Genomic DNA, 22857 nt, shown 5'->3' on the forward strand with positions numbered 1-22857 from the left:
CCCTGCATCCTCCAATCCAACCTCCCACCACCACCACCACCACCTCCATCTCCATCCTCCTCCTCAATTCTCCTCTTACCTTATAGCTTATCACGAATCATGCTACTGTTGTGTTGTTGTGTTTCTCGCTCTCTCTCTCTCGAGGAAATGAGAGTGGAGGCTTTCTGCTTGAGTTTGCTTTTCTTAGGCACAATGTGTCCTGACAGCTGACCCTGATTTTCCCCCGACAGTGCCTTCCCATCTCTTCGCACACCATTTCTCCCTCGCTCCTCCTTTTGAAAAAAGAATCAGCTCTTAGCTATCCTATTAAATTCATCTCATCTTCATCTAGTCCAACCACTTCTGATTGATCAAATAGCTGTGCAGTCTGGTGCATTAGTATTGTGAACAAAATATGTCTTCTAATGGGTGTAAAACATCACAAGTGGTATCCCTAAATCTCCACAGTATAAAATCTACCTATATATTGAATGATCTGCTTTCTCTTCTTCCATCTTGAATGTCTAACTTCATACCTATACATAGGGTATATAAAAGATAGGCCTGTGTGTGGAGCAAATAAAATGTTTTTTTGCCCATAATTGGTAAGCCCGGACATCCATGAGGAAGCCTCCCCATCACTGAGTAGAAAATAATCAGCAGGGAAGGATTACAGCGAGTCAGAAGGCAGGGAGATCAATTTAAAGGCGAGTGTCTGGTGGTGGGATTTACATTGAGAGAGAGAGAAAGAGAGAGAGAGAGGGGAAACACACACAAACACACACACACGTCTTCAGTCAAGGGGAAGAAAAAAAAAATCTTCCTGCAATTTCAGTCTCACAAATTAAAAATATTAGAAACCAGTCTAAAGACGCTCAGAATAGTCATGACATACAAGTGAGACAAACACACGAGGGGGCTGCTCAGTGGAGAAAATCAACCTTAACCTGAATTTAATAAAACATCCATATTTTCTCTATAAGATCACAATTAAAAAACATCGTCTTAAGCATAGGGACAAATAATGCATCAAGTCAAATCATCAACATGTCTTGAACTTTATTCGTGCGAAAAACAAACAAAGCATCCACGTAACAACTGTTTACTCTTCATAAAGGAAATGTTTGAACACCTCAAAGAAACAGTGAACACATTCATTCCTCTCATTAACAGAGCAACCAAATCTAAATAAACTATCATACTGTACATTTACCAATTTTCTACAACAATTACTTTAACAGCTTTCTTTAACTACTGTACACAATTTTGACATAGTCTTTCTAATCTACACTTCCTATCAATTTCTGTACTCAAAATATAAACTTCTATTTGTGTGGGCTGTGCCTTTAATCTTTTCTGAATACACACTGCAAATGTAAAATAATGGCTTGCGAATTATATTTCTAGAGTTACAGTACCGGCAGACTGCAGATTTATTAGATTTCTTGCAATCTCTGTTAATGTCTCACTGCACTTCAGTACAGTGTTTGTCTTTTTATAATATCACTTAATTATATCATTTTAATGGACAAACTACAATTAATAATAACTTGTTTACATTTAGGTCCATGTTTCATGTTTTTCAAAAGTGCAGGAGTGACACACAGATGATAGAAGTTTAGATGGGGATGATTATTCATTATTTTTCTTCTAACAGCTGTCTATCCCATCAACAAAAAGATGTTGGGCAGCAAAGCTTCGAAGGAGACAACAAAGATAATACCAGAACAAGAGAGAACAAGGAGAGGTGAAGGTTAATCCTATCAGTATTTCTGTCTGTATCAGAAAGTAGTGATGAACGCTGATCAATGAATGAATCAGGTGTCATACATGAGTTTGTTTTTGTGGCAGCACTGACACTTAATCTACTCTAAGATGTAACTTTGAAATAAACTAGCACTAAGAAATAACAAATCATGCACATTTTTTTAATCAAATCAGAAGCAATCATGTGCCTGTACAGTCAAATGTATGCTTGTACATATCCTTATGAGACAATCAAATATTGCATTACCACTATTCTTTCTCTCCAAGGTTTTAAGTTGCTTCACTGTTGACTCATTTCTCCAAGCAGTTGTCTTTCTTATAACCTTAGAACAAAGCTTTACAAAAACAATCCTGGTCATGCTATGAGGACAAAGTGAATATTAAAGAAAGTAAGACAAAAAACGATTATACAATATCCTCTTCCTTCTGCTTTTCTTGTGTTGAATAGCAGCAAAAGCTGCATTCCGTCAGTTGTTGTTCATAATCCACCAAGAGGCTGTTAAATGAAAAAAAAAAAAAATCATAAATGTTTTAAGTTCTCTGCTTAAGCAAACCAAATGAGCAATGAAAAAATAAAGATAATCTAAATGGCACCATTTATGGCATTTTAGACTTAAAAAAAGTAATGGCCTTTTAGATAAACTGTTATGGAGCATATCTGCTCTAGTTTTGGCCACTGGGGGCATCAAAAACAGGCTGTAGCTGCAACACTGGACATTACAGTTGATTTGTGTGACTTGTACGCAAACAGTTGCCTATTTACACACTGTAAACAAAAAAACAAATAAAAATGTTGTTGTGTTTCTGTTGAAGCTCAAGGAAAATAGTGAATTGGGTGATAATTACACTGTGTGTTCATTACACACTATGGGCAACTGTTTTGTCAATTGGTTCATTTTTATTATAAGACCATTTATTATAGCAGCTTTGATATTAAAAGACTTCGTACCTTCAGATTTTCTGAATTCTACAGTATTTCTCCCAGACACACTTAAATAAACCAAGGTGTCATCTTTTCTTTGCATCTTGAACCAAACACCTAATCTTGGAATCAGCTATTGATGATGAGGATTTAGCCTCTGGCAGCAATGGGCAGCTTTTTGGGGATTCAGAGTTGGACCTTTATATCCAAACAGTTGGATATTAAGGACTTCCTTTTTAGCCCATTGCCATCGTTTACATTCTGACTTGCATCTTGAGAAGCAAGAATGGAGTCCGAGAGTTGATTGTTAGCTGCATGCTGCACTGCTGACGTGTGTTTAGAGATTAATCAAAGCTGAATTGCGCTGGTCACAGAATATAAATGTCTCCATCCCCTCCCGTGCGTTCACAGTGAATTTTCCAGAATATTTCCTTCTGCGTTATCACACCAGCTCATCCTGAATTCACATGGGATATTTAATAGGAGGCTTGCTGGAAATAACTGGGTAAAGCCCGAATGAGAAATGTGTTTGTTTGCGTTTGCACATGAAGCTCACTCTGAATGTTTCAGGAGTTTTGTGTGAAAATACCACACTAGAGTCAGATACCCATGCCTGTGTATATGCCCAATCTGTTCACAGAGATTATGAGTGAAATAATGCAATTATATTTTTCACAAAGGCCATTTCTTTTATTGCATAATAAATATGCAAACACTTATCATGAATTAATTGAACTATCTGCACAAACTGTGATTGGTTTTACTGTATTTGTAACTGTATTTGAGTGAGATTTTGTGCACTATATACCTGGGAGAAGCATGGTGGAGATTATCTCAGGTTCCTCCAGCACGTTGATAATGCATCCCTGGAAGGTCTTACTGATGGATGACTGCAGGTAGCTGAGAGGAAAGAGGGGCGAACAGGATGAGATTGCCATTCGCTACTTCGGAGGGCAATAACACGAGAGAGCCTGCAAGCAGCTCGATGTTTGGTCCAGTAGTGAAAATTCTCAGAACTTGTTTTATCTGTTGTAAAGCTCATCTGATCCTACCTCATCCAGGAGAGACGGTCCTGCCAAAATTCGTACATGATGAAGCATGATCTGTCTGGCAGGTTCTGGACTGAAATGCTAAAAGAAAAAGAAAATGGACATAGAAAGAGAAAAAAGGGTAATTGGAGAAAATTGAAGTGATTAGAAGTGGCTGCATCAAATCAAAGAGGCATCAAGAGGTAAACAGAGGCGCATAGGCAAACAAATGACATACTGCAGGTTGTTCAGCTGGCTGCATGTGGCATCAGTGTAGATTTTAAGAGCGGTCTGAAACTGCTCGACATCTCTCTCTTTCACTAACATTTGCCTCTGGACCAGAAGAATGTTCTGGAGAAGACGGAGAAAAACAAACCCGGGTCAACAGGTCAATGTCAAAAGTAGCATGTATAAAACAGACCTGAATAATAAGCAGAAACAGCGATAATATTTTTTTTGGATATTGTTTTGAGAAAAGGCATCTCATAATATCTGATACAAACAATTTAAGCACAATTGCACTTACCGATTTGTATGTTCCTGCCAATGTATCCTCTTGGAGAGGTTCAAGGTGTGGGCTCTAAATGGGGGTATAAATGATGCATTCAGCCATTAGTTGTAGAAGAATTAGCAAAAACAAAAGGTTCAATCCAATCCAGCAAAAGGATGTCAGCTTGGTAGAGGCTGTCGCAAAGCATCAACTCTCTAAAAAGGAAAAGAAGGACATGTTCATATTTATCCTCAAACACCTTCCCTTCAGCCCTGTGACATTGATTTATTCTATATTCTCGTCTAAATGGGCAAGATAGGAAAATTTAATTTCTCGTATTAGCGAGATAGTTTATTACCCCTGCAGCAAAGGGATTCATCCTTGGAAAGGGCCTCAGCTTTATTTTTAGATTAACATTTTAAAATGTAATACAAACTAAAATGAATTCCAAAACAGAACCTTTAAGCGATTTGTGCTCTTCTTCTTGCCTCCAGGCAAAATATTGTCTGTATTGAATAAATGTCAAGAAATTCAAAACATCTGCCCTGGGTTATTTATGTACAGGACTGATGAATCAATCTCACATTTTTAAACAACTGCCAGATCTCATCAGTTCACTAAAAACTTTATCTGAAGCCGTTTTTACATATGCACTCCTGAAAATATCAAGATCAATTCAGAAGGACTGCTCCGGATAGTCTCCTGACCTGGCTGTTCAAATATGCTCCTCGCAGCAGAAGACTGTCCCTTTTCAGACAGGAGGCCTCCCTGCAGCTTGTACTGTTGGGACACATCTAAACACATTCTCTTTGTACAAATCATCCTCTCTGACATTTTGTTCATTCCCCTACTGCAGGGCAAACTTTGTGTGTCTACAAAAACACCTGGGCTGAAAGATTTGTTTCTGTCTGTAACAGCTGTGATTCAAACAGCCATTCTCCCCCATGAGACAAAGCTTGGTGCAACTAAAGTGAGTATTTCTAACATCTGAAACTGCTTAAATGTTTGTAGAAGCCTCAACAACAGCATTCGCTCCTATCTAAAAGATTCTACTACCCATAGTTTCCTCAAAATACAGAGAAAAATTTACTGTAACTGAGAATTACTTCACACATTTTGGACATAAAAGAAAGTTCTGAAGTGAAAAAATTATAATAGCTATCAATTTAAAGGAATCGATTGTCATTTTATAAAATAAACTCTGTTGCTGAGAGGTTGATATCACGCTTGTGTTTTGCTAGATGTGAAATTAGAGCCAGAAGAAGTTGAGGTTAGCTAAGCCAAGCAAAAAGGCTGAAACAAAAAAATAATACAAACCTCACACTCCAGTTTGTCTATGAGCTGCTCCAGCTGATTGATCTGGGAGCCCCAGTGGTTGTCTGGCTCCACACTAACCCCTGACCACAGAGAAAATAACCCAAAAATTAGCACAGCAGCATATTTTTTAGAAGTAAAAGTTTCCTTTGAGGCCAAATTGCTGCAATATACCCTTCAATAACGCCAATAATTTTCTAAACATTTGCTTTTATCACATCGTCCTCCGGTATTTGGTTCCTGAAACACACCTGTGGTGAGCATGCCAGAGTAGGGGTCAGTAGGGGAGAGACACATATTCTTCTGGATGCGTCGACCGGGGCGTTTGGTCACCCTCTGGATGGGCAGGTCCTCTGGTTTCTTCAGCATCCTCCTCTCTGTGAAGCCCTGGTCATGAACAGCCTCCATAGCGCAGTCCAGTGACGACTGAAGGGACTGCAGCTGGGTGGAAGTCTCCCTCAGCAGGAAGCGGGTCACAAACTGACCAAGCACTGATGAACCCTGATACTCCTGCATGGAACAGGACGTGTAAATGGAGAAAGACTACTGGTCATAATGAGATAGAAACAAATTAAACCCTTTTTTTCTCGTAATGATTCACGTATTTATATAATTTCTAAAATAATATACATAAGTCCTAGTTGGAAAGCAAGAAAAAATCCTCCCAATTTTTTTTTTTATTTGTTACATGTGAACTTAGTTGTTTTCACTTTATGTAAAGATGAACAAAAATGCTTTGCAAGAATAATCTTTCTTAGTTCCATTGTTGTCATGTCTGTTTGGATTGACCTCAATGCTTAAATGCAGTTTCAGCAAGATTAAATATATAACAGTAATGTGCAATAACTTGCTAAAGCAAAGACTTGAGTATATAACTTGTGTTCATAATGCATGGAGAAATAAAAATAACCATTAATGCTTTAAGCATAGTAGTTTAAAACATGGCCTTGTATTGCACTTGAGCCCTGTTTTGCCCAACTAAGTATTAAAGATACAAACAAAATTAATAATTATAATTAACCTGTAAAAACTTTTCAACCCATTTAAACCAGTATGGGTTTAAACTTGGAAGATTATCATTGAAAACAACATTTTCACCAGGAAAGAAAATGTTTCCTTTGTTCTTGTGAAGAAAGGAATTGGATCACAATTAGAAAATGAACCGACATGATTTTTATTCTCTGTTCTTCTTGGCTTTTGGGCTGATACGCCCAAACTGTAATCACCTTTAGAACTAGCTGCAAGTCTTTGTTCTTTGTTCATGTTACACTAAGCTTTTCGATCATGAAGACTGCTGATGCTCAAATAATTGACCCTCTAAATGTCATTTTTGTATTTTGAGGTTATTAATGATTATGATTATTGACACACTAGCTTTGTTAAAATGAAAGGAGATCTTTATTGATTAGGTATCTTCAGTCAGAGGAGCCAAGTTGGAGTTACCCTTCCCCTCCTGCTGTAAACATGCATTGTGTGAATATGCCACTGAGAAGATAACTGCAAGTTCATTCATTTAAAGCTCATAATATTGATAATTGGATCCGACTTAACTGGAGAGTGGTATTATAATAATGTATGGATGTCTGGGGCATGTTTGCACAGACCTTATGATACTTGTCAGTGCTGTGGCTGTTGTTTTTCTGCCAGCTGTGTTTTTGTGGATAATGTTGTCTGTCACACTCTCCAGCACGTTGTAGTGCAGAAAAATATAGTCCAGAGATATAGTCCAAATGGTAGAAGAGACTGGAAAAATGACCACTGAGCTTGTTGGAATCCATATTACTGTATATGCTGCACAATATAACTTATGAACCTCAATACTTTCTTTAATTTCTCCTGTTTTTTTATCACCAAGACAGAGAAGCTGACACTTTCTGTCTATCTCTGTTAATTGTTTATTTTAAACGTTTTTGGATTTGTGTTTTAAGGCATTACAAACACATTCAAAGCGGAAGATTATGTCAAAGGTTTATCCATATTTTTGCAAACTGGGGTTGTCACTTAGCACTGCGACATGATCAGCTAATTTGTTTTGTATAGCAAATGAGAATTTAATAACTAAGGCCGATCTCAGGGCGTGAAACATGAAAGGCATCTTTGACCGACTAAGAGCAACATGAAAAATGCATAAGATGTAGGAAGGAAAAGAGTGCTATACAGAAGAGGAAAAAAAGAGGAAAGAAAAAGAGCCAGGCAAGAAGGCAAAGCAGAGGAGACAGCTATCAAAAAGAAAAAGGATAAGAGAGAGACAAAAAATACATCTTAGCAAATAATAGAAACGCAATAAAAACGATGGAAAGAAATAGAAGGAGAACGAGATTAGAGCAGTTGAAAAACGATGATGTGTTAGTGGAGGACATCTGATGTCAGATCAGTTTGACAGCTTGGGGGTTTGTCAGCCTCATTTACTGTCATCCACACTCTTCACCCTATGTTCTCTCTCTGAATATCATCCCTTTAACCACTTCCTGCACTGCAGTTGCTACATACCAAAGAAAACGTCATGATGAGTCTGCATTCACAGCCATCTTTATTCACAGTCCATACCTGAGTCTCTAACCCTGCCAAATACAAACAAATAGACAATCACTCGTTGGCATTACATGCAGAGGTAGGTGAGACTGAAGAAGTGAAGTGAAGTGAGCTTTTGATCATGTCTTACTGGAAGCTTAAATAAAAATGAAGCCATGTACTGCATATCACAGGTGCAGATACTCCTCTCTACACCTTCTAGATTATATAGAAGCCTTTGTGATATATATTTTGATTGAGTACTCGGTGCTCTGCTTTGTTTTGTTGTTGTGATCAAGGCTTGATTGCTTATGCCTGAAGTTACTATGCGTGCCACTAATACTCTACAGTTATATCTTTTGACTATTAGTAATAAGTAGTAGATCATAGGCCTACATGTACACTCCCCCTGCATTTGGGAGTTAGGCCGCACTATAATAGTGTCACAATAAAAAACAAGCCACAACAGCCTACATGGCTCTGCTCAACCAGCCTTCATAACAGGATTTCATAATGCTCTACTTAGCAGGTGTCCCAGTCAAAGCGCTTTCAAGATTACAGGTCACACTGACCAATTCACACACTGATGGCAGCTAAGTAAAGCGTATTAGTATTAACTAATCCAATGATTCATATACACACGCCAGTGACGCAACAGGCTTGCCCGAGGACACTTCAAACATGTGACTGTAGGAGCTGGGGCTCGTGCATGGCTGTATATACCTTACGACTGAGAGACGACCAACTCTTGAATAAATTACCTGGTTGACAGTCACCTTCTCAAATTCAAGGATTGGCTACTTTTCACAGTGTTATAACCCTGTTTGTTTGTCTTGTTTTTAACTGGCTTTGGTAGAAACGTGGCTTTCTATGACAGCCAGATAGGTGAATCTATTATCTTCATATGGTCATAACCGGATCAAATTATTGATTGATCTAATATTGGGGGTTCTAGTCATAAGTCAAATAAGTCATAATCCTCATCATTCTTACCAGCCTCAGTAGAAATTCTGAGCAGGCATAGTGCTAATAAACAAGCTTACCCTGGAAAACTATGATAAACTGCATTAGTCTTGAGTATAGCTTCACACAATTGCTAGCATGGCTGTATAAGGCTGTGGAATTAAATCCCAATTGCATTTTTAGCTATTGCATTTAGCTGCTTCAGTATAAGGTTGTTTGAGCTCATATTAAGAAATAAACTGTAAGTGAGGAGAGGCAGTGCATATTGCAGGCAGAGTCAGTCATGCTGGTCAGCTCTCTTTCCCTCTTTCCTGCTTCCACAGCAGAGAGATCTCAAAGACCTCTCAGGGGCTTTCCAACTGACAGCTGAGGTACAAAACAGAAGCCTGTCTCAGTGCTCAGAGGCATGAAGGATGCTAACAAATCTCCTGAAACCTTTCAAAGTGGATGACAGTCTAGTTGTTGATATCTTGACAGTCAAAATTCAACTTGGTGCAGATGTGAGAACCTCGTTAGTCACATCACCTACCTCTTTAGTTTTATCCATGGCCTTCAGAATGGCCACATTCAGCTTTTCCAGAGCAGACAGGACATTGACGTATTCCCCCAGATGTGGAGTAAAGTACGCTAGAGGAGAAGAAGCATACAGCTTGTTTACATGCACACTTATCACTGAAGCAGGGGCGTGCTAAGCCAATAGCAACAGCTAAAACCATGAAAGGTTGGGCTTTTTTTAAACTTCAACATGATTTCATTCACTTGTGTTTTTAGATTGATTAGTTATGAAACCCACTATAATAAATCAAGTAGCACATAATTACCTGAGAGTTTGTCTATGTCCAAGTTGCTGTAAGACAATGAGAAAAACATAGAACTTGTTTTCTAAGAAATAGAAATGTTTTGAAATGTATTATAGAAAGACTAGTGTTTTTGTCATTAAGCCTGTAATGATGCTTTCTGTCAGTGGCACGGACAAATGTTTTCACATACTTCAGAATGTTATTTATATCAACAGTGTGGTCACACAGAATCCAGCAAACTGTGTGGCTTTCAAGCTTGACTTAAAGCTCTTTATTGAATACTGAGTATGACATCCTCTTCCTTGAAGTGAAATGTTGACATCTCACTGCGAGGCAGCAGGAGGGGCTGCAGATGGCAGCAGATTTGGAGGACTACTAAAGAGAAATATAAGCTTACTCTGTCTGCTGCCTGTCAATGGAGTAATATAGCTCCTGCATCTGCTCGGCAGTCAGGATACCATCCGTGAAGTATGACTGAAACTCCTCCGAGGACAGCTTCCCGTCGTCTGAAAAGGGAAACAAAGCTGTGAAAATCCCACCTCATGAAAACCTGAGATGCTTTATTACCTTAATGAAAAGTCATCTATCATTCATGATAATCAAACAAGGTGGCTTCTGATAAGGTTTGAGTGCAGTTGTTGGTTAAAATACTTAAAATCAAACAACATTATGCCAAAACTTGTCCTTTCTTGGTTTTAAACCTCTGTCTAGCAAAAAGCAAAAACCTTCTCTTCATAGTCTTTCCAGAAAATAGACATCAAACTTTTCTTTATCAGACTCCATTACTGCAGAAAATGATTATTTGTTGGTTGAAAATCCAATTTCTGCTCTTAGGAGTAACAATGGCCGAATTTAGCAAGACTGAGGCTTCATCTCTTCTTTTATTTTCTTATTGCTGTAAACTGAAAAGCCACAGGAATAAAGCTACTATTACATTCCTTCAATTAATTTATCCTATACAGTAAAGTCAAAATGAACTTAACATAATTGTATATCAACCAAACTTCTATCAGTGTGTAGTTACAGTAATGCCGGGTAGGTCTGCTGAAGTTAAGTATGAGGCCTCTGATCAGCAGCCTAAGGGGCTCGGTGAGGAATTAAGAGACAGAGGATTGAGGGCAAAGCCAACAAAAAATCAAATTATCTGGTTGTGGGGTGAGTACTAGTTTGACTTGTTGCCAACTCACACAGGCTCTGGTCATGATGTTTTTGCAGCTTTATAGCCAAATGACAAATTTCAAGAACACATTTGTTTCTCATTTCAGCTATTTGTATTCTGTGATTATTGCACAAAGGTGGATAAAAGCAGAAACTTTGCTCTTACTTTATAACTAATTATTACAAATGGCTTTGTAAGGGACTTCAGGAGAATCTACACTGGCCATATACAGGAATAATAACAAGCAATGGTCCGCTGTAGTGCCAGTGTTTGGTTTGCCTGTTCTGGACAACTGTGTGTACTGTATATACTAAGGGCGCGGTCACACTGGCAATCCATACCATACTGAAGCACGATTGCCCCCCCTCCTCCCCAGTCCCCCGCTGGCCTTCACGGCCTGCGGTCACACTGCTGCAAGACTGGGTCCAAACCAGGCCTAAGCACGGTTATCTATTGTACATAACTTTGTTATACAGCACATGCATTATGGCTTTATGTTATTATGAAGCGTGTTTACAGATAGACTCGAGAATTTTTTTTAAAAAGGGACGCGCAGTCAAGTCCGCGTCTGTACAGAGAACACAGAGAACATGACAGCTACATTACTGACTTTGTGTCTTATTTTCAGTCATTTTAATCAGATACAGCCATAAATACATTTTAAAAATAAAAGAGACGACAATGCAACAAGCTGTACTCTGTGAAAGAGGATCTGCTCTAACTGTAGATATCACGAGATTATACCAGAGTAAAAAAGGACACAACATTTCTTATTTTTAGGTCATTATTCACTAATTTAAAAAATCATAGTTACTAAACTAATATTCAATTTCTGCAGATAGAACCCAGTATTTTACCCACTGCTACTTTGAGATGACAATGTGTATATTGGAACATTTGTTGTTCTGGCCTTGTTAAACATCGAATGAAAAATGAAGCTTTTTGAGAAGTCAGAATTCGAAGTCCTTTCTCCAACTTTTCTGAGAAATTCTTCTTTCCACATGATGTGGGAGTAAATACAATCTGTTGCTCCTCTGACTCATTCTCCAGCCTTCTCCATCTAAAAAGCTTTAGTGAAGATTCTCACCCAATTTGATACTCAAGTGGATCTCAGAAAACCATCTGATATGCAAGTACTTGCCATAGACTAGAGTTGCCCTGATTTGAGCTTCTGGCTAAAGGCAGTTAGACTTATGTTTCAGTATTCTTGATTTTTGTCAGAATAATATTTTGTGGAAGTAAAGGCTGAATTAACATGGTGTTTATATAGCTTTTAGATGCAATAAATCAAACCTATAACTTAACCTAACTTAACTTAAGCTCATACATTTTGTTTTAGAGAGCAAAGACAAGTTCATGTTTTTAGCTCCAGGTTCCAAAATAAAAGAATTTTCTCTATTTGTGTGCTTATGATTGTCAACTAAAGATACAGTAGGTTTCAACCTCATGAATGTGCACGTGACGCAGCAACTGAACCTGAAGCTTCTTCAAAAACAACTGTCAATACAACACCTCTGTAGGGAAATTTTAAGTGTTGTTCACATGGATAATAAATCAGTACCATACTGCAGATGGGAGACTGCTTACTAGCTGTAATTGCCTCAATAAATAAAACCACTACAGTGACCTAAATGAAAATCTCTCCCTGTTATGAAGCTTTATATCCTAGAACAAATTTCCTCCAGGGGATCCTAAAGCCGAAAGTGCTTAAACATAAGCAGCAACAATAATTCATAAAGCCCAATAGTGCAATTCAAATAATATAAAGAAAACAAAAGACAGACAAGCAGACGTAGACAATATTGAACCCACCTGACAAAAATACATAGTGAATTTAGTCTAACAGAATATAAACTTGAAGTTATTTTCAAATGTATTGCAGAATTAGTGTCAAAATAAAAATATTTTGTCATGTATGTGTCAAAATTTGAGGAATTTAAAATGCAATACATTTTTACAACTTAGTCAGCCAACCAGCAAAATGTCAGCCAGATCTCTGCAATCACTCTTTTCCAAGTCAAGCTGCAGCTCTTTTGCACATCGAAGCATCTGGTAAGATTGTCTACAATCCTCTCTGCTACAGCCCTGAATGAAATGTGTGAGGTAAAAACCTCACAACTTCTAAAAGCCTTTCCACACATACGGAAATCTCCTGAAAAACTCTGGAGATTTGGCTACCCGGAGGTTCTTTAGGCTATGCGTGAACGCAAACAGCCATATTTTTCACGCGAACTTTACCTGGAGTTTCTCCGGCCAGACCTTTAGTATTTTTTCCGCAGAAAATCCGAGTGAGCTGATGTCTGAACGGTCTGTGTGACCACTACGATCTCCGTGCCCGTAATTAAACGGCTGCATTCTGTTTTCTGTTCGTCAGTATGTTGTTCTCCTCTCTTTTGTGGATGTTGTCATTCCATTGGACTACACATAGCATTGATATAAAGGCAAATATTCTCATTATAACATTTTGTAGCAGACTCTGTTGCTTCGGCCGCTACTTTCGTGTTGTTTTTTTACGTCACGTCTTACCTCAGGAAATCCCCCGAGCCCCCTCCCCTCTGACAGGGATAGTCTCCAGCTGTGAGGAGCATATGTGAACGGCTAGTTCGGGAGAATCTCCGGAGAAGTCCTCCTGTAAATATCTAGAAATTATCCGGAGTGCATATGTGAAAACGGCTTAAGTAGTGTCCAGTGTTGCTGCTGCTCTGTTTGTCTCTATCCTTCTCTTTCTTTCAGCCTCTCCCTCTATCCCAAGTTCTTAGTCCAACACAGTTTCAGCAGCTGAGCTGTTTAACATGAGTCTGGTTCTGCTTGAGGTTTCTGAATCTTAAAGGCAGTTTATCCTTGCCACTGTAACTTTGCTAAATGTTGCTTCGTGCTGTGCTCGTGATGGATTAATATTTAGTCTTTGTAGATAGAATAACAGAGACCATGGTCTAAACTGGCTCTTTTTATAACCAATGCAACAATCAAAACACAAAAAAAATGCACACCAGGTACTCACGGTACCAAAGTTTTTAAAGTCAGTCAGTAAGTCAGAGTTGGGCTTTGCTTCGTTGAGACTGGCATCTCCTGACTCCTGGGAACAGCTGATCCACCAGGGAAATAAACAAATCCAACAGGGAATCGTGCCTGACAACGACAGACCTCCAGCAACAATAGTTCACACAATAATGGCTTTAACGCGGACTTGAAAACACGCTCTATGCCGATGTTATGCCGAAGACACTTAATCCTGCTGCTTCAATGGCGGTGTATGAATGGGATTAGTTACTTCTGATGGATGATACTACACAGCAAGCACTACCATCAGACATGAGACCGTGAGACATGCAGTGTAAAAGCACTTTGAGTAGTCAGAAGACTAGAAAAGCTAAGACTATACAAGCTCAAATCCATTTCCCATTCCTTCACTGACTCCCCTCTCATCACCATGAAGAGATGTGAGTTAATGGAAAGGTGTGTAGTGTCTACAGTGAGTCTACAGGCGCTACAGTGTCTTGAGATAACATTTGTTATGAATAGGGCACTATACAAATACAAATTGATTGATAAAGAGAAGAAAGCAAAACTACTTCATCCACCTTAAATTTTGTCCAATAAAACTAGTGTGTACAGGCAGGGAGTCAGGGACCAACCAGTCGCCTGGCAAATTGTATACTCAGCTGCTTGTATTTACGATTGAATTTGTCCTGATGACAAATAAATAGAACTAAGATTAAGACTAACTATACAGAACTAAGATTCTATTTTGATTGTTGTTTTTTTTAATTTTGATCTCCTTTATATTCTGTATATTCTTGCATACATCCATTTTTCATATTAGAAATTAATCTCAGCACAAGAATGACAACTAACTTGTCATCCTTATAACAAGAGCACAGAGGAATAGGAGTAAAGTGGGTTGGTAGCCAGCACTCATTATGTGGTAAATCTGCAGTGCTCGAGGCGATCATGGCAGCCCACTCAGAGCTGATTGGTAGGAGGTACTTTCCTTCTCGGGTACACGACTCAGTGAGTTTGTGAAGATGCGAAGCCAGCAGAGCTTGGCTGCATATTGAAGATAACTACCACAAACACTGACAGAGTTTTCTCGTCTCGCTTATCTTCCCTCTTCCTACAGAGAGAGAAATAAAGCCTGGTGTGAGGTCTGGAGGGTGGCTGGTGGAAAAATGGGAGGAGTGAGGCTGAAACATATAAACTTAACTCGAAGAGAGTCAACATCTATTTATATCCAAATGTCACACCCCTGCTGTCTTTTTAGACACTTTGTTACCAGCTAATTTAGAAAGCAATCATCTGAAACACAACTTGAAATATTTCAAACCACCCACCATTCCTTCAACCTCCTACCGTTTCTTCACAACAGTCAGACAGAAAAAACATGCTCTGAGGGCTCTTTCATTATTCAAACAAACTGATGTTGGGTTTTATGGTACCTAAATATCTTCAGAAGAGCTGTGAGGTACCCCAGACAACCGCTGCTCATGGCTGCACATGTTGCATCATTAATCCTGCTCTTACATAACACATCCACTGCCCTCCTGTGGAAACTGATCAGTTTGTGGATGCACTATGCATTCATCACTAGCCTCTAGTATTCCATTAAAAAGAAATGCAGTTCATATCTAAAAACATCAACAGTATCAACATTTTCCTGTGCATTGTTTTTTATGCATAGCTGGAGGGCATTGAGGAGTGAAAACCCTTTGATCTAAAGGGAAGATCTAGATGTAATATTGTAACACATTTCTTGTTTGCCGGTTTAGTGCATTAAATTCACATCAGGTGCAAATCTCAAGTGAACTTTTAGAGTACATACTTACTAGGGGTGGGAAACACCAGGGTCCCCACGATACGATATGATCGCAATACTCGAGACACGATACGATTCTATTATATTATATATATGCTGAGAACTGCGATACAATATTTTGTGTTTAAGCTTTTTAACTGCACCTTATGTCCACTACACTAACTGTTTTGTCAGATAAGATACACTTCTCAGGCTGTTCATCTCACTTCAGTCTTTTTTCTTTGTACTTCAGATATTTTTCAAATGAATTGTGCGATCACCTTCAGCAGTTAAAAATTAAAAAAGCATATCTAAAATATCATATTGAAAATATCGATACTTGGCTGCCATGAGACGATATAATATCGCCACACAAAATATACTATGCTGTATTGATTTTACAAGCTACACATTGTATATAAGGGTTATATATACAATATCTTCTCAGTGAAATTAACATTGCATGGCAGGTCTGTATAAGGAGTTCATTTCGGCAATTCCAAGCCAGCACAAAATATATATATGAATATATATATATGAATTATATGAAAATATAACCAAGGTCAAGCGCAGGTGCATGTGTATATATGTATATATACACATATATACACATGCACCTGCGCTTGACCTTGGTTATATTTTTATCTTTTCTACATAGAGCTGTCAGACCGCAGTGAAACAGAAAGAAAGCTTTCACCTGGGTCCCATAGTCCCCTCAAACAACAACAAGCCATCTCTCTGAACAGATCAATCAAAGCTCATTTCAATTTGAGTTTGAAAGTTGAATTTCCCTCGGGATCAATAAAGTATCTGTCTATCTCTCTGTCTGCCTGTCTGCCTGCCTGCCTGTCTGCCTGTCTGTCTGTCTGCCTGCCTGCCTGCCTGCCTGCCTGCCTGCCTGTCTGCCTGCCTGCCTGTCTGCCTGCCTGTCTGCCTGCCTGCCTGCCTGCCTGCCTGCCTGTCTGCCTGTCTGCCTGTCTGCCTGCCTGCATGTCTGTCTGTCACAGCTTAGATAGATCTGTCTGTCTGCCTGTCTGCCTGCCTGCCTGCCTGTCTGCCTGCCTGCCTGCCTGTCTGTCTGTCACAGCTTAGATAGATCTGTCTGTCTGTCTGTCTGTATGTTTATGCCTTTTTTTAACTTGCTCCTTCAAAGAGTTTTTAATTGAGTTTAATGAGCTGTATCATCTAATTATCTGCATATTTTGCTAACTCACCATTTTTGTCTGCCCGACGGAATATCTGCAAGAGAAAAGAAGAAGAGAAGACCATGTTAAAGGTTAAAGGTTTAGGAACACAGAACAAATTACAAACAACAGCAGAAAAATAATTTACATAGTACATGTGTGATATCTAAAACCTTAGAGGTTTGGAGGAAATGCTATTTTTTCAAGTGTGCCCTTTCTTTAAGTTGAACATGAAATGCACTAGAAATCCAGAGATTCTTTTATATATTTGAGAAGCAGTAATGCAATCAGCCTAAACATTTGAGTTAATCTATCCATAGAGGCACTGTTTCTTAGCAAAGTCCTCTTGCAAAGTTTGGTAGGACACTTGAGGGGCTGTCATTTCTACATTTCAACAAGATATGATTCATGAGACATCTCAGGAAATAAAGCGATGACATTTATGTGGACACACAAGGAGCTCTGGAATGATGACTTAAATGATTTTTCTCTCTGTGAGCATTAAAGTGATGATGCTGCTTCAAGAATTTCCCCTATTTTTGTGCCTGTCCAGCAATCAGAAGGTGACCATCCATTCTTTTAATCAATTATTGTTTAGAACACAAACGTAAAATCAGTATTAAAATCTTCTACCTCATCAGCATAACAATGAACCTGTGAAAAAAGAGTCCCTTGTAGGTGTGAGGTGTTGTGTGAAATATCAGAGTGACACATTTTATCAGCCTGTGAGGACGAATACAGTCCAGTGTGTGGTTGATTAACTGTATGATCAGAGAGAAGCGTTGCTCTCACATCCAGCTGTTACCTTCTGAGCACAGCAGACTGTGACGGCCTGGACACTCTCTGATGTCATCTTTTTTTAAACAACATCCTCCTCCATAAGTGACACATCTACTGGATCTCACACTAATACTAATACTGTATAGAATAGTTCAGAACACCGAACAGAAGCTGAATGATTGCAGGTCTAATTCAGAGAGCAAAGGACTGTGCCCGTTTTTTAAGCATCTAAACCAAACATGTTTATGCTGTATGTTGCAAAAGTCCTTTAACAGACACTTGAAACTTTTATTTTTCAGAAAGTTATCTTGTTGCTTTCATAGTAGGCCTGGGAGATATGGCTTGGATAAAATATCAGATCTTTTCACACCAAATGTGATTTACAATTTCAATCGATTGTTTTGCTCTCTCTTTATTTAATACCTTATTCTCAGGGGCGCTACTGTAGAAGTGATTATGGGTTGGAACTTCCGGTGATATAGGGGAAGTAGGAAAAAGCTAGTTTCTTTCAGTGGCTAACCATAGTGTCTAACCATCGACAGTGCTTGTTTTGGAAGGAATCCTCTTCTGTTTTGCAAAGACTGCTTTATTTTTTTGTCAGATGTGTTACTGTTTTATATGGATTTAGGATATATTAAGTTATATGTCACAAGTTATTATCCGAAATGTCCCCTGCAGAGTTCTGGTACCTGTTGCGCCATTATGTGGTTGTAATAATAACCAGACGAAGCTAAATTTGTGGCTTGAACAGCGATGTAATGAACATGCACCGAAGACAGAACAATCACACGTTATAGTTTCCATCGCAGGCTGCAGATGAGGAATCCCAAAGGACGTGGCTGAAAATATAAAACCTGAAGAGACCAAACACTGTATGTGTGCTCAATTCATTTTGTGGACAAGAAGAAGGCCAACAAAGGAAAACCCTCATTCCACTTTGTGGCTGGGCTACGACCGGCTACGACAGACCACCAGAGAAGAGACGCCATGACTTGAAAAGCCAGGAGGACATAAGGTAACATTATGATTTCAGGCGTGGAAAGAACAACAGGTCATACGTTTTATTGTTGTCTTTAATGTAACATTAGGCCAATTTATGGCAAGGAGTTCTAAATGATGTGCTAACAGGCTCAAATTCATGCACACACAACCATAGCAAAACCACATAACAATCTTAAGTTACAGCTGTGATGATTTCTCATGCCCTAATAATTATGAACTGCTTGATGAGAACGAGGTGGATCTCACGCCATGAGGGGGTGGTCACACTAAGCACGATTCACACCTAAATTCCAGTCTGTTTGACCAGTTGACCCTCAGAGGTGTCACAGCCTGTTGCTGAAAGTATTTTGGAGACTGATTCAGACTCCCTCTTGTATACAGGGATTCCACTCTTCAAGTTTCACGCCCTTGTGTCATATCTAAAATCATTTGCTCCTGCTTCATCATTCATTTTATGTTATATAAGTCACCTGTTAAGTTGTATAGTGCAATTTAATTATGATCCATGTTTTGGAATTCTAATATCGTGACAAGGCTTGTTTTGTGTAAATAGTCTCACTTTGCCCACAGTTTTGACCCATTATTATTGAAATGGTTTATTTTTTAAGAAAAACTGAAGTCTGTTGCTGTTATTTTTCTACCTTCATTTTTTTATTATATTTATTCATTTAAAATAGAAACGGTGCACACTAATGAACATAAGCATCTAAATATGCCAGATTGTAGCCATAGGCTAATTTCCATCTATTGTCAATAGTGGACGACAGATTCATTATGCAGCTGTGGTGTTTGTTGTATGTACTACGCATAACCTCTGTTATCTGCCTACTGTATTTTCAAAATGATCCATGTATTTGGGGCAGAGCTTTATCTTCTATTCAAAATAATCATCCACTAATCTTGGAAGGATGTGGATAAATAAATACAATTTCTGAAGTTGTTTCATGTGTGTATCTGTGTCTTTGTGTGCAATACACGAGCAGCTGGCTGTAAGTATTTCACCTTATATTGAAACTAACTATACGTTTTTGTGGAAAAGTATTTGAGAGCAATAGACATCAGCTAGGATAAAACCTAAGGAGGAGATTTATAGGCCTTCATTTCTATTTTGTGATGTCACGTGGGAGGTTGGGGAGTTGATTAAGCTGTTTTCATCCCACACAGTGAATGAAGATCTACTGAAAGCAGCATTAGCTGCATTGATGATGTGTGGTAGTAATTTCCCTCTCAGTCAGTCCCTGGGGTCGGTTAATAAGTAACACTGAGAGCTACTGAGCACAATAAAGCTACAGCAGGAGGAGAAGCTGACACCGTCTAAACATCTATTCAACCTGCTGGGTATGACATGCTTCCTGTCAGCCTCTGGAGCAAAGAACAACAAAAGAACTCAGGCATGTGAAGGCTCAGAGCTTTTGCACAACCGTGAGTCTGTTAGATCAAATACAGTGAGTCCTTCAACTTGTCTAATGAAAGAATAAGAAGAAACAGACCTTTGTTAGAAAGACAGATTTAATTCAGAAGCATGCTCAAGCTAAATGAGGTGTGTGTTTAGAGAAGGCAAAGCACAAATGAGAAAATATTGAGTAAAATATCGCAAATAAAAGAGTGAGAAAAAGCATGATTTATCAGGCTTAGAAAACAGACGTGAAATGAATCAGTGCAGATCAGTGACAGTATAGTTGCCTTCAAGTAATAACCTGCTTTATTAATGCAGCTATAACAGAATACTGTATATGACCATTTTACTGTCACTATATAAGGTTTGGTGAAGAAAAATAACAAGAATGAAGGTAATGCAGCTTTGGGATTGTAGGAAAGGATGCTAACTGCACTGAAACCAAATGCTTTTGCTGCAGTCTTATGTTCCCTTCTTGCAAATAATCTGCCCAAAGGAAACAAGTGAAATGTGTTTACAGCTAGCTTTCAGGAAGTGAAAGTCTGGGAAATGATTTCTGATGCTCTAAGTAACCAGAGGCAAAAAAGCCAAAGGCTCCAAACTTAAAGCAATATTTCTTTAGATTTAATACTGAGTGGACATTGTGGCATTGACATCTTTTTATGGAGGGATTACTTATGTTATTATATTGTTATATAACACATATTTTTTTGTAACAAAAAGAGAAAGACAAGTTGGAGCTCCTGCATGTGAATCCAATTCTGTGTCAACTGTGCAAGCAATCTCCTGATTAAATAATTCAAAATGTACATCTTACATTTGTATGTTTCTGTTTGGAGATGTGTGAAGGGAAGGCTGCTAGTGCTCTTTAAAAATGTAGCCTACAACATGATTTAAACATGTTTTATCTTTTTTTAGTGTTCAACCAATGCCATGGGCTCTATGAGTTCATTGTTAAAAAAAAAAAAAAAAAAGAGGTAAAAAAAAAAATTGCAATGCTTTAGAGGTTAAAAGGTTAAAAAAATGCAAACGTGACCTTATTAAGGAATCTATTGTGTTATTAACGCACTAAGGGACATGCACTCACCTTTCTTACATAATAGAGCTCCTTCGCATCAACCACATGTGAATGAGAACATGAGCTCATTGGGAACCATTCACAGAAGATGATAAAGCACAGAGGATTACTCAAATTGTGCCTTGTAAGAGAGGTGGACGCGAGAAAACACGACCACTCATTCATATAGGGTAATGGTGCATAACTAACCAAACACAAGAATAGGTGGGATTTTTTTAAACAACAATGCCATCGGATATTTAAAAGACAAAATCGTTACTACTTACATCTTGAACCAGAGAGATGCCTTGGTTTTTGTTGTAGTCCAGCTCCTGCTGCTTTCTCAGGTGTTCATGTTTGGTAGATTGAAGACACATGGTGATCATCTCTGTGCAGGCCAGCATCTTGTCGCTGTCGATGCGATTTCTCCCCCTTTACAAAAAAAAGAGGACTGTTCCTGTTTGTTATTTGGTATGCGGTTGTCCTTGTCAGGATGGGTGGTGAATGGTGATTATTTCGTCCCTGTGATCCGGTCAGGAAGCTGGTGATAAGCACAACCTGCTGCCCTCTGCCTGCTGCTGCTGCTGCTGCTGAGCGTCGCCTGTACGTAGACAGCAGGGAGAACCCCGCCTCTACACGAGGCTCCATCAGCGATTCATAAAAGCCTGAGGAATGCACCATCTTCTGGTGAGAGTGCGCACATCTACACTGACAGGGAGCAGGAGGCGAAGGCTGACCATGTTTTGAGACACTATTTCAATAGCAAAACTGTTAATGGTTTGATCGCCTCAAACGCCAGTGTCCTATGTTATCGCTGTATTCGTTTTATTCCTAATGGTGAAACTAGTGTTTTGTGAAAGTAGGCTAAACCTTTATTCATGGCGTTTTTAGGTAGGATATAGGCCTACCTTAAATGACCTATTTGGGGCATTCTACCGAATTAGTTAAAAGTGCAGTCCCATTACAAAAAAAAGGGTTTCACAAAACAATTAAGTATTCAGACATGGATATTTACTGAGATTATATTATGATCTATTTAAACCCAGGGCTTTAAATGTGATAAGCTAAATAAATACAAAATCATCATTTATAGTGTACTTTCTATTGAGAAGTAGCTGTCCCCAATCCTGACCCCTAAATTTCAATTTATGTAAATACCACTTAAATTTTTTTTTAGATTTGTTTCAACTGTGTAATTTAAAAGATCTGAAATCAGTATCATATCAAATCTCATCATTTTGAAATAAATGTGTTCCAAAGTCTTAGAATCAGTGAGTTTCTATAAGTATCATCTTTTCAAGCATCTATTTACAGCAAATAAGCAATTGATAAGTAATATTTGTACTATAAATGGTCATGGATGAACATTTTTCTTCAAAAATAATTTATTTTATTGACCAGTAAACATACTATTCCCAACATCAGACATGTTATGAGTTAAATGTTATAATGATAAAACACTACAAAGAAAATACTGGTCACTACCGAAACACTGGTTGTTTTAAAAATAATATATATATATTTTTTTAAATATATATATATTTTTTCCCTCTATTGTGAACCATTGATTTAGGCTATTGATTTATTGACTGACTGACTGATTGATTGATTGATTGATTGATTGAATGATTGATTGATTGATTGATTGATTGAATGATTGAATGATTGAGTGATGCCTTTACTTCGAATAGTACAACAAACCAACAATGATGG

At 38.4% G+C, this 22857-nt stretch overlaps 1 protein-coding gene across 1 annotated transcript; it reads right to left on the bottom strand.

The window, feature by feature from the left end:
- Positions 1 to 1016: 1016 nt before the first annotated feature.
- On the bottom strand, positions 1017 to 21761 carry LOC109982804 (N-terminal EF-hand calcium-binding protein 1). Its single transcript, XM_020632189.2, has 12 exons — positions 21432 to 21761; positions 16940 to 16964; positions 10172 to 10280; positions 9796 to 9821; positions 9504 to 9601; positions 5752 to 6010; positions 5504 to 5583; positions 4223 to 4276; positions 3935 to 4047; positions 3721 to 3798; positions 3477 to 3568; positions 1017 to 2242 (listed from the first exon to the last, which is right to left on the bottom strand). The coding sequence occupies exons 1-12, from the start codon at positions 21546 to 21548 to the stop codon at positions 2214 to 2216; spliced, it is 1080 nt and encodes a 359-aa protein (XP_020487845.1). The 5' UTR covers positions 21549 to 21761; the 3' UTR covers positions 1017 to 2213.
- Positions 21762 to 22857: the final 1096 nt, after the last annotated feature.

The sequence above is a fragment of the Labrus bergylta genome, chromosome 12 (genome assembly GCF_963930695.1).
Source record: "Labrus bergylta chromosome 12, fLabBer1.1, whole genome shotgun sequence".
Lineage (NCBI taxonomy): Eukaryota > Metazoa > Chordata > Actinopteri > Labriformes > Labridae > Labrus > Labrus bergylta.